This window comes from Hyaena hyaena, unplaced genomic scaffold (genome assembly GCF_003009895.1).
Source record: "Hyaena hyaena isolate Hyena2069 unplaced genomic scaffold, ASM300989v1 scaffold_848, whole genome shotgun sequence".
NCBI lineage: Eukaryota > Metazoa > Chordata > Mammalia > Carnivora > Hyaenidae > Hyaena > Hyaena hyaena.
In genome coordinates this window covers 179,392-192,078 of record NW_024081479.1, presented here as the reverse complement: position 1 = coordinate 192,078, position 12,687 = coordinate 179,392, and the positions used below count along the sequence as shown (strand labels likewise).

The window sequence follows — 12,687 nt, the reverse complement described above, 5'->3', positions numbered from 1 at the left end:
ACTGTTCACAATGTCAGATGCCTTGGTCTTATCTGTAGGCAATTTCTCCAAAAATCTGTTCCCCTGTACTAAGGAGAAGTACAACTGGGCTAACTCCTTTCCGCAAGACTTTTAAAAAGTCACCTTTAGTATGGGATGATATCTCACAGCATGTCATATAAATTCCTCCAATCCCTGGCTTTCAAGGTCAATCAGGAAATTTCAGCTAAGGGATACCTTACTCCTCTGCACTCTGCCTGGTTGCATTTTTGTCAACAGTAGATGGCATTTCCTGTGGGCATACAAATGTTTAGATAGCTGGCAAACAGGAGGTCAATGCTTATTTGGACATTTAACTGTCCCTGTCAACATCTATAATAAACCAGAAACCTCCCATTGATCTGCCGCATTAAACCTCCATGGCTGCCTTAAATGGGAACTGCAGGAGGCCTATAAGGCTCTGGGTTTACCTAAACAGGGAGAGCTTTCTCCTCAGGCTGGACTGAGTGCCAACGAATGCATGATCAGAAACTCCCTAACTTTAGGAGAGGTAGCCAATTTCACAGCCAAAGCAGTAGCAGCCCAACAATGATCACTTGAAACACAGGCTCAAGTAGTTTTGGATAATTACATAGTCCCTGATCACCGACTTGCTAAGCAAGGAGGCATTTGTGCAATAGCAAATATTACCTGTTGCACTTATATAAATGTCTCTGGAGAGGTAGAAATTCAATTAAAGAAGATCAGGAAACAAGCCCACTGGTCACTACAAACTTCACCTAATGACCCCTGGTCTTTTGACCGATTTAGCTGGTTACCGTGAAGTCTGGGCTCCTGGTTAGAACCATCAAACTGTACTTTTCCTCATACTTTTGATTCTGCTTTGCATAATTATTTTTAAGTCTTTTACCTGTCACATGTTGAACCTTTACAGAAATGGCATACCCAAATAGGATGATGCTAGCTCAGTGCTTCAAGATTTTCTCTAACATTTATGACTCTGAAAAAACATACACTTTAGATAAGAAATTCTGAGAGTTCTCCCACCTAAATTTTCTTGTTACTCAAATGTGGCCTTAAATGGTTTCCAAATGCTATGCACTTTCCCTCCAATGTAGAATACAACATGGGGGAAAGGTCATCTTTCCTAGCACCAAAGGACAAAAAGACTAAATACAGAAAACCTGACTCTTGACCAGCGATGCTTTCAGAAGATCTTAATCTAAGGGTGAAAACATAACAGAAACCTCATTTACAATGGAGTCACGAGACCAGAACGGAGCGTTCTCATACCATACCATTCATTGCAGCCCTTTGCAGACCCACCAGGAAGAGATTTACCTTGCATTCCCAGCAAGGAGAAGCCTACTTTATACTTTACTATCCCTGAAAGATAAAGGAAGATTTCCTCCTAGCCTAGCAACAGCCCAACCAATAGGAGACTATCACAACTCAACCAACAACAAAAAAAAAATCACTAAGCTTCGAACTCCCAATTTACTCCAATGGACTTTTTATCCCACCACCCCCCCGCCACCCCCAATTTCCCTTCCTCTATAAAAAAGCATATCTCTCATTTGTTCTCCAGACTTGCCAATGGTTCATGATGGCTTGCTTGCTTGTCCTTATCTGGTTGGTATTCCTCTGCTATATCAAATAAAACCATTTTGCTGGTGAAATAACTACTGGCTGTTTCATTTTCAAGGTTGACTTTATTCTAAAAGTGACCAAACAGGAGCACCGGGGTGGCTCAGTTTGTTAAGCATCTGCTTTTGACTCAGGTCATGATCTCAGTTTGTGAGTTCAAGCCCCACATCAGACCCTGTGCTGACAATACAAAGCCTGGTGCCCGGAGCCTCCTTTGAGTTCTATGTCTCCCTCTCTCTCTGCCCCTCCCCTGCTCGCGCTCTCTCTCTCTCTCTCTCAAAAATAAATAAACATTAAAAAATAATAAAAAAATAAATAAAGCTACAAATGTGAGGTTTTTGAGTTTTTGAAATTTAATTTTTTATTGTGATAAACTATACATATCATAAAATTTATCATTTTTAAATGTACAATTCAGTATATTCATAATGTTTTTAACATAAGGAAGTTACTGATTTGCATTTTTATAAAATTAATTCTATTAATTTAAAGGATGGACTAAAGAAGAGGTCCAAGAACAGAGACTGGAAGGTCCAGAGCAATGTAAAAGATTTAAATCTAATTTACTGCCAGACTGTAAGTAAGAATAGAATAGAGAATATCTGATTTATTAATAACTATATCCCCCAGGACCTAGCTCCATGTCTGGCATACCAATAGCATCTGGATAAATGATCTTTGGGTTAGTTCTATGATTCTAACAATGGAAGACATGTATTCTGCATAGCATGTAACACCTTAATGATGATTTAAAAATCTTTTTTGTAATCTGCACAATAAAGGGTAAATATGAATATTAGGTATAAGATCAAAGATAGGAGAGTAGAAGCCAGACTACGACAGGCTTTAATCCAAGAAGAAAAGTTTGGACCTCATCTCAAAGAGAAATTTACTGGGGTGTCTGGGCATGGTTTCATACAATCTCACAATGACAGTACTGATAATCCTTATTATCAGTTAATTTAAAGAATCTTGCAATATTTGCCCTTTAGTGACTGGCTGATTTCACTTAGCATAATGTCATCAATATTCATCCATGTTGTAGCATGTACCAGAACCTCCTTACTTTTTTAAGGCTGAGTAATATTTCATTGCACGTATATAACATATTTTGGTTATCAACGTATCCACTGACTGAAATCTGGTTGCTTCTATCTTTTGGCTACTGTGAATGCTACTATAAACATGGGTACAAATGAATTGGTTTGAATTTTATAAAAGGAAAAAGGAAAAAAGAGAAACTGAAAACCGTAAGCAATTCTAAACATCTAAAAGTGTTGGTTCTCAGAAAATCTTTATCATCCAAGTTAGAAGGTAGAAAGTAAATGGAAAAGTGGTAATTGACCTAAGAGGTTCTATAAAGATCAAATTAAACTGACAATGGAGAAAGCTGAGAAACAATATGATTTGTGCAGAAAACCCCCAAATGGTTCAGGAATTGCTGGCACCAAGCATATCTAGAAATAAGTATAAAGGTGTTGCTAAAAACAAAACGAACAGATGGAAGTCCCCTCCCCTGTTCCACACAGCCAGTTCCCTCTCCCACCTCACCAGAAGATTAAAGGATTATTCTATGAGAAAAGAAAATAAAGAGCTTCTGGAATGGGGAATAAAAGAAACAAGTGAGGGCTAGAATACAAATAGTATTAAAAATAAGGAAATTAAATTCATTCCTCTATGTTATCATCAAATTCTCTCTGTATTCAGCACCAAGAAAGCTGGGAGCTAAGCTTACTCCCTCCAGCAAGACACTGGATAATTCTTTATGAATCTGACAGACAAAAAAACCTTAAAAGACCTAACACCCCCCAAAAAAACTCAGTCAGAACAACCTACAGAGAAGCACCATAAACACAAACAAGTGCTTAAAATCAAGTTTTTAGTGCTCAATTTTTAAACATAGGAGGATAGCCAAGAGTTACTTGTTTTCTGAGGACCACATCAAATAAGAAAGAATTAAAATAAAGAGGTAGTAACAATTTACCCAAAAAAAAATGAGTATTGGGAAGAGGAAATACATCTCATTAATATCCTCAAAATAATAAAAAACACTGGAGAGGCTCCTCTGTGGCTCAGTCAGTTAAGCAAGTGACTCCTGATTTCGGGGCAGGTCATGATCTCACAGTTCATGGGATCGAGGCCCAGGTTAGCTCTGCACTCAGTACAGAGCCTGCTTGGGTTTCTTCCTCTCTCTACCCGTTCTTTGCTCGCTCGCACACACATACATGTGCTCTCTCTCACTCTCAACGTAACAAAAACTTTAAAAACCAAAGATACTGGGGGCGCCTGGGCGGCTCAGTCAGTTAAGCGTCCGACCTCGGCTCAGGTCATGATCTCACAGTTCGTGGGTTCAAGCCCCGCATCGGGCTCTGTGCTGACAGCTCAGAGCCTGGAGCCTGTTTTGGATTCTGTGTTTCCCCCTCTCTCTGACCCTCCCCTGCTCATGCTGTCTCTCTCTCTCAGAAATATACAAAAAACATTTAAAAAAACGTTTTAATAAAAATACAAAAACCAAAATACTGGAATCAAAAAGATGCTACAGACGAGGAACATTCAGAAAAAAGAACTCTTTGAAATTAAAATAACAGAAATAAAATAAAATGGAAGAAAGCTGAAAAAATCTTTTGAGAATTAAAACAGAAATATAAAGAAAAAGAAAAGACAAAGGACGCCTGGGTCGCTCAGACGGTTGAGCACCGCACTCAGGCTCAAGTCATGATCTCACAGTTCATGGGCTAGGGCCCCACGTCGGGCTCTGTGCTGGCAGCTCAGAGACTGGAGCCTGCTTCGGATTCGGTGTCTCCCTCTCTCTCTGCCCTTCCCCTGCTTGCCCTCTTTCTCTATGTCTCTCTCAAAAATAAATAAACTTAAAAATTTTTTAAAAGAAAAAGAAAAGACACAAAATCAGACAAAATTAGTAGATCAATCCAGGAGGTCTAATAATTCAAGAGGGAATTAAAAATGGAGAAGAAGATATCATACAAATTAAGAAAATTTCCTGAAAACTAAGAACATAAGTTTCTAGTTTGAAAGAAATTATATCTATTATTCAGCACACAAAAGGAAAACAGACACATCAGTATGAAAGGTCAAAAGACCAAGAGTCAGGGGGCGCCTGGGTGGCTTAGTCGGTTAAGCGTCCGACTTTCGCTTAGGTCATGATCTCACGTTTCGTGGGTTCGGGCCCCGCGTCGGGCTCTGTGCTGACTGCCAGCTCAGAGCCTGGAGCCTGTTTCAGAGTCTGTGTCTCCCTCTCTCTCTGATCCTCCCCTGCTCACGCTGTCTCTCTCTCTCCTAGAAATAAATTAAAAAAAAAAAAAAAAAAAAAAAAAGACCAAGAGTCAGGGGGCGCCTGGGTGGCTCACTCAGTTGGCCAAGTGTCCGACTTTGGCTCAGGTCACGATCTCACAGTTCGTGGGTTCGAGCCCTGCGTCGGGCTCTGTGCTGACAGCCAGCTCAGAGCCTGAAGTCTGTTTCGGATTATGGTGTGTGTGTGCGTGTGTGTGTCTCTCTCTCTCTCAGAAATAAATTTTAAAAAATTTAAAAAAATAAAAAGAAATTTAAATAAAATATGGAATTTGGTTAATAATGTATCAATACTGGTTCATTAGTTGTGAAAATGTAAAATGAAATGTTAATTACAGAGAAAACTAGGTGGGGAATATATGGAAAGTCTCTGCATTACGATGGCAATTTTTCTGTCAATATAAAACTATTCCATTTTTTTAAGTATTTATTTTGAGAGAAAAAGAGAGAGAGAGAAAACAAGCTGGGGAGGGGCAGAGGGAGAGAAAGAAAGATCCCAACAGGCTCCGCACTGGCAGCCCAGAGCCTGATGTGGGGCTCAATCTCACAAACCGTGAGATCATGACCTGAGCCGAAGTTAAGAGTTGGATACTTAACTGACTGAGCCACCTAGACACCCCTAAAACTATTATAAAATTTTTAAAAAATTTTTTGCAAGTTTTATTTATCTCCACACCCAACGTGGGGCTTAAACTCATGACCCTGAGATGAACTGAGAGTCCCATGCTCCTCTGACTGAGCCAGCCAGGTGTCCCTTACAAAAATTTTTATTGAAAAACATAAAAACAGAAATGGAAAGGTGTTTTCGTATGTACAAATAATATGAAAAGATCTCTACGATATAGTATTAAGTACAAAAAACAAGATGTGGAGTAGAGTCTGATACATCTTATATAAGAGAAAATAAGAAATTACCTTCATATTCACTTGTAATTGCATAAAGATATCCTGGAATATACACAAGAAAACAATACATACAATTACTATAGGAGGAAGGGGTGGAGTAGGGAAAGGAGTTACCAGAGCAAGGGTGGTAGTAAGTTTTCTCAGAGTACACCTTTTTATGTTTGTATTACCTATGAAAAATAGAGGGGGGAAAAGTGATCCAGTTTAAAGCACTGAGAGAAAAGGGTTAGATGAATTCTCAAAGTCTCCTCCTACTCTAGAATGCCTTAATTCAAGAATTTCAGCTAAAAGTACTTAAATTATTAGTCATTTATAATAGGTCTTCCCTGAAACTCCATGCTCCCATCACTTCTTTATACCTTTTAACTAAATTAAAATAGGTAGGTAACAAGCATGGAGTGCCTGGGTGGCTCAGCTGGTTAAGCATTCAACTACAGCTCTTACAGTTAATGGGTTTGGTTCTGGATTCAAGGTCAGACAGCCCAGAACCTGGCGCCGTGTGTGTGTGTGTGTGTGTGTGTGTGTGTGTGCGCACGCGCGCGCGCGCGTGTGTGTCTGTGTGTGTCTGTGTTTGTGTGTGTGTCTGTCCCTGCTAGCATTCTCTCTCTCTCAGAAATAAACAACCATTTAAAAAACATTTTTTTAAATAGTTACCGAGAACTTCCCATGTGCCAGGCACTCTTCTAAATGCACAGCATTTATTAACTAATTTAATCTTCACAATAGCTCTATATTATAGTTCCTGTTACCTTTGTTTTAAAGAGAAGGAAACTGAAGCACAAAGAGGTCAAATAATTTGCCCAAAGCCAGTGGCCAGTGCCAAAATATGAAACCCAGACTCTGTGTTCTTAATCCCTAGCTCTGTTTAGTTTTAAGACTCCAAAACAAGATATGGAAAACATTCTCCTTGACTGTCCTAACTTGCATTATGAAACTCTATGAAGCAAATGGCTTAATACCATCTAAATCAGCAGTTCTCAAAGTGTGGTCTACTGACCGCCAGGATCGCCAGAAACTCCAGGACCCTTCAGTAGCAGGTCCAAAACCCTCCTGGGAATCAAGCCATTATCATAACATTGTTATTTGTTTTTTCATTCTCATTCTCTCATGAGCGTACAGTGGAGTTTCCCAGAGCCTATATGACATGTGATATTAAATAAATTGAATGCAGAAGGACCTGAGAATCCGGATATCTTCTCATGAGTGAAAGACATTAAAGAGATTTGCAAATTTGTAAAACAATGCCACTCTCCTCACTAAATTTTTGTTTGCAAAATAGTTCTCTCATGTAATGGGTTTAATACTATTATATTTAAATGAATTAAATATTTTAAAATCTTGTTTAATTTTCAATATAATAAATATTAAGGGGCACCTAGGTGGCTCAGTCAGTTAAGTGTCCGACTCTAGCTCAGGTCATGATCTCGCGGTTCAGGAGTTTGAGCCCCGTGTCAGGCTCTGTGCTGACAGCTTAGAGTCTGGGGACTGTTTCTAATTCTGTGTCTCCCTCTCTCTCTGCCTCTCCCCCACTTGCACTCTGTCTCTCTCTTAAAAATAAAAATAAATAGGGGCGCCTGGGTGGCTTAGTCGGTTAAGCGTCCGACTTTCGCTTAGGTCATGATCTCGCGGTTCGTGGGTTCGAGCCCCGTGTCGGGCTCTGTGCTGACTGCCAGCTCAGAACCTGGAGCCTGTTTCAGTCTGTGACTCCCTCTCTCTCTGACCCTCCCCTGCTCACGCTGTCTCTCTCTCTCTCTCTCTCCTAGAAATAAATAAAACATTAAAACAAATAAATAAAAATAAAAGTAAAAATAAAAATAAATAAAAACAGGGGCGCCTGGGTGGCTCAGTGGGTTAAGCGTCCGACTTCGGCTCAGGTCATGATCTCACGGTTCGTGGGTTTGAGCCCGGCGTCGGGCTCTGTGCTGATGACTAGCTCAGAGCCTGGAGCCTGTTTCAGATTCTTTGTCTCCCTCTCTCTCTGACCCTCCCCTGCTCACGCTGGGTGTCTATCTCAGAAATAAATAAAAAACATCAAAAACAAATAAATAAATAAAAACATCTAAATATTAATAAAAACAGAGTTCTTTAGGGGCTTGTAAAAGCATAACAGGTAATGGTATCTTGAGAAGAAAAAGCTTAAGATCACTGATCTAGCCAATCTAAACTGTTCAGTACTCCTGATCCCTCACAGAAAGACATATTTTCCCTATCTAGTATGTTATAATTCAAATGACCTGATGTAAAAAGAGTAACATAAAGTGAAAAAATAAGCAGCACTAGGCCAGGTATGTGCTTCTACCTGAGATTTTATTTCCTAATTTGTAACCCTCTTTTGTAATATTTGTTTGTAGTAATATCTTCCACTATAAATCACTGGCATTTCTAAAAGTGCCTCAGTATTTCCAGACAGTAGCCACAGGTAGCAACAAAAGAGATTTCTCAAGGAAACTTTGGCTTTAAATTGTATATGTCAACATTCCTTTATTAAACCATATATGCTACTAAAATATAAAGAAACCCTGGGAGTTGTTAGAAAGATTACCAAGACTAATATCATTAACTTGCTCTGAAGCTTCATATACTGAAACAACTCTTGTTTATTACAGAGCACAAAAGCTTAATTTTTGATAAGCTAAACAGAAGTCTACTTAACTCCAAATCAGTTCCATGAACACATCTTTAATATCATTTGACATACTTTTAGGTTCTATGCTAATAGCAAATAATTTAACAATAGCTTTAACTAAACAAAACTAATTTTGCCCAACCTACCCCCCCAAAATGCAAAATCCTGGTATTATTATTATTAGCAAAATGGCAAGAGCTATAAAAAAAGAGCAGGTTCCCTGCTCCCCAACCCCAAGCGTCTGGAGTATCCCTGCATACAAATAATGTAAGCACAAAATGTTATTGTTAAATTATTAAGTGCTTAAGGAAAAAAACGTAGATTCCACCACAGTAAAGACACACAGGCTACTAGCTTCGATTCCTAGTAGATTCAGCCATCAATCATTTACCAAATTATTTCTGAGTACCTACGGGCCTGGCACTATGCTAGACACTGGAGATACGATGAACAAAAAAATGTTTTAATCTTCATAGGACTTACATTCTGCTGTGGGTAATAGACATAGACACACACACACACACACACACACACACACAAATAAGATTTATAAATGTGGTAAATGCTTGGCCACAGATTAGTTTTTGAAAGCTGATTTGTGGAACTGTAAAACCTAAAAATAAATAATTCATGAAGAGTTACATCAAGATAACCTGGGACATTACTAATAGATAACAGACCTTTACTAACGCTAAGAAAACTGCAGACACTACCTAGGAAAACAGATCAATCTTTCATTGTCAAAGCTATCGGATGGCATTACTTAGCATTATAGTAGCCTTAAAAGATAATTAACCTCACAGTTCCACAGAGTTAAAGAGCATGTAAATACAATCCCTTAAAAATATCTAAGAGGAGCCTAAAGAAACACTGACAACTAAATGTAATATGGATCCTGAACTGAATGCTGAAACAAAACAAACAAACAAAAAAAAAAGAAATCTGAATAAACTATGGCCTTTAGTGAATAATAACACATCAATATTGGTTCATTCATTGTAACAAATGGACCATACTAATTTAAGATGTTAAGAATACTGAGGAATACTGGGGAAACTGGGTGGGGCTATATGGGAACCTTCTGCAAAATCTTCTCAATTTTTCTGTAAATCTAAAACTATTCTAAAAAATAGTCTATTAAAAAAAATCTAAGATGACTTCAGGAACTACAGGGAGGTTATTAGACTTAAATAAAGCAAAAAAATGAGAATCCACGGAACTCTGCAATGTCGATTAGAACAATAAATACTCCAGGAATTCAAAGGAAACCTTCAAATATTGAACTTATGATTTCCACTCATAATAAAATCTTCCGAGGATAGAGAGTAATGGATTCTTCATGCAAACTAAATAGTTCTGCATCACAACATAAAGCCAGCAATAACATCCCTAGAGTGCACAATAAGCACTTTAAATCCTACTTATCAATAATGACCAATACACTACATTTTACGCATGGCATTGTCCTGAAATTGCCATGAAACACCTAGACTGGGATCACCCTCACGGGTCTTACCAAGTTACTTAAAGAAACAAGTTTATACATGCTTCAGGAAAATTCATAAGTAAAGGGGAGTCTATATTTTTCCTTGATAAGAAGGGAAGGGGTAAAGATTACATGAAAAGAGAAAAGTGATTTCTCAGCTCCAACTGGAACCAATTTTCCAACTAACATTAATCTAATTCAATGCCATATTAGTATTAACACTCCAAGGTAGTTGTAAAAGTTCTGAGTTTATATCAGTTATCTGCTTTCCAATCAAAAGAAATTTTCTTCTCTACAGCCTAACCTAAGGTACCTGGCAGGTAACACAATGTCTGATGATTTAGGAGGAACTAACCTCTTAATGTCTGAATTTTAAAGATGGTCATGAAAAATGTGAGAAAAACAAAAAAGGATGATAATCTCTAAATTGTCGAGTGCCAAGTTTCATAATTCAGCATAAAATTGGAATTACCGCAATAAGTTATTTTGGAGAAAGCCACCAAAAAATACCATCTTGTATATAATACAAAGTAAGTGACAGAAGAAGCCTTAACAGGTAAGAACATTCCACCCATCATATACTATGGAGTATTAAGCATAAAAGGGTCATTCAACGAAAAGGCATTACATATTGAAATCTAATTTAGGTAACTAGATGATAAATCTATCCGACTCTACTCCATTACTCCCTAGCGCCTAAGGAAATCCTACAAAACAAAGATGTTCGTTATTCTCAGGCCTTCTCTCACAGGAATCCTAAATATATTTATATATAATTGAAAACACTAAGAAATGGAATAATTAACATTTCCTCGGTAATTCCCGTCTGCACCACCATAAAGAGAAATCAGACACTGCTTCGTGCTGAAAGGAGAAAAAGGAGAGGTGAGATGTGAAAAATTCCAAGTAAAACGATCATGACATAGCATCTGGCAGAGATCGGTAAAGCATTAACAGTGCCAGAAGAATTGTCAGGGATCAAAGTCATGAGAAGAAAATGAGGTTTTCCAACAAGCCACAACCTAACCCAAGAAACAAAAATCACCACTGCCGCCACCACCCCTCCTACTCCCCAACCACTCCATCCTCACTCAAGTCGCCTCCAATTCAGACATATATCCTCCAAACTAATTCCCCACCCAAGTGCAAACCATCCAAGAATTTCTACGACACCCCCCCCTCCATTTCCCACCTCCCACAAGATCCGCGTATCTCAGGGCCAAAGCCTCTAGGGAAAACAACGCCCTAATCCCCCCACCCTCCTAGTCCAAGGTTGAAGAGGGTCGGTTCCCCGGAGCGGGGCTTCCGGGAGCGGGGCTTCCCAAGGTGGGCCTTCATAGAGCTGACGAACTGAGATAAAAGCAAAGACAAGGGTGGGGCTCAAGGAAGGGGACTACGGTTGGTGAGACCGACGGAGACCGAGGAAGAAAGGGATGGACAGCAGGCTGGGGCTGGGCGGGGTGAGGACTGGGGGGAGGGGGGTGCAGACCGACGGGAGAGGCCCGGGCTTCGGAGAAAGGAGGCGTCGGAGCCGGGGACGGAAGGGTCAAAATCTGACCGACGGATCAAGACGAGGAGGAGCGAGTGCCTAAGAGGGGTCAGCAATCCCAGGCAGGGCTGGGGGTTAGCACGGAGCGTAAACGCGAGGCGGGTAGAGAGCCTTCGCGGACAGAAGGGCCGCACTGGGGGTGGTGCGGGGAAGCCGCGGCCAGCTGCCAGGAGTGGGGGAGCCGCGCACTCACCGCTCTGCTCCCCCAGGAACACCAGCTTGAATTTCCTCAGCGGATTCCCGAAGTCTCCGCCCGCGGACATGATGAAGCCGAAGGAGCTACTGCTGCCTCAGCCCAGAGACCTCGGACCGACGCTGCTCCAATCAGTAGACGAAAAATGGGAGAGGAAGGACCGGCGCCGAGCTCTCTCGGACCCTGCAGGGCCCGGCGGCAGAGCAAGACTGGAGGGCAGGACTCCTCCCCACAGACAGGCAGCCGCCGCCGCCGCCTTCCCGCAGAGTCGCCTAGCACCAAGAGGCCCGCGGCTGGGAAAGGAAGGATGGCGGTGTCAGAAGCAGCCAGGGGTGTGCTCTAAGTTCCCAAGGCTAGCCCCGTTCCCTTCTCAGCACCCGGCACCAAGACTGGGGTGAGAGAAGAGGAAGGTACCGAAACCAGAGCCGCAGACGCGTCTGGGACCTCTCACGCGCAACGCCTAAGCTCCCACAGCTGCCGCCGCCGCAGCCCAACCTGCTGAGTGCGCGAGCCTCTGGCGCGGCGCGCAGCGAGCCCGGGCGCGAGCGTGCCGCCCCTCCGCCCGCCGGCGTGCGTGCGTGCGCGTGCGCGCCACAAGACAGCGCCTTCCTGGTTAGCCTGCTCTCCCGGCTCCTCTAGCGCAGCGGAGACCGGGGCTGGTTAGGTTGCCACGCGAGTCGGGAAAGGTAGGAGGAGGCGGGGCGGAACCCTGGGGAAGTGACGGGGATAGAATAAGGAGCATTTACGTCACTTTCGTGAGAACCAATCGGAAGAGGCCAAGGGCGGGCAGAGATGGCAGTGAGGTGGTGGCGCGAGAACGCGGGAGGCCCTTGCGCAATGGAAAGCGACGCACGGTGACTGCCATGCGAAGTGTGGCAAGTTGCAGCGGGAGGGGAGGGGAAGTGTGGGAAGGGAGGAGGCAAGGCCGGCACCTAGGTTGAATTGACCCCAGCGCAGTGCGTGAGGTGTGAGATCCCTAAGGTGTGTACTGTGTT

The 12,687-nt window shown here is 41.7% G+C and overlaps 1 protein-coding gene across 2 annotated transcripts in view; it reads right to left on the bottom strand.

Moving 5' to 3' along the window:
* RAB6A (RAB6A, member RAS oncogene family) overlaps nt 1-12,363 on the bottom strand; it is an 84,490-nt gene extending 72,127 nt beyond the window's left edge. The window contains exon 1 of one of the 2 annotated variants that reach the window (XM_039219911.1): nt 11,693-12,363. In XM_039219911.1, the coding sequence (XP_039075842.1) occupies nt 11,693-11,762 (70 nt within the window). In that variant the 5' untranslated portion in view covers nt 11,763-12,363. The remainder of the gene's footprint in view (nt 1-11,692) is intronic. The other variant, XM_039219910.1, reaches the window with a different exon arrangement.
* Between the last annotated feature and the right edge of the window lie 324 nt (nt 12,364-12,687).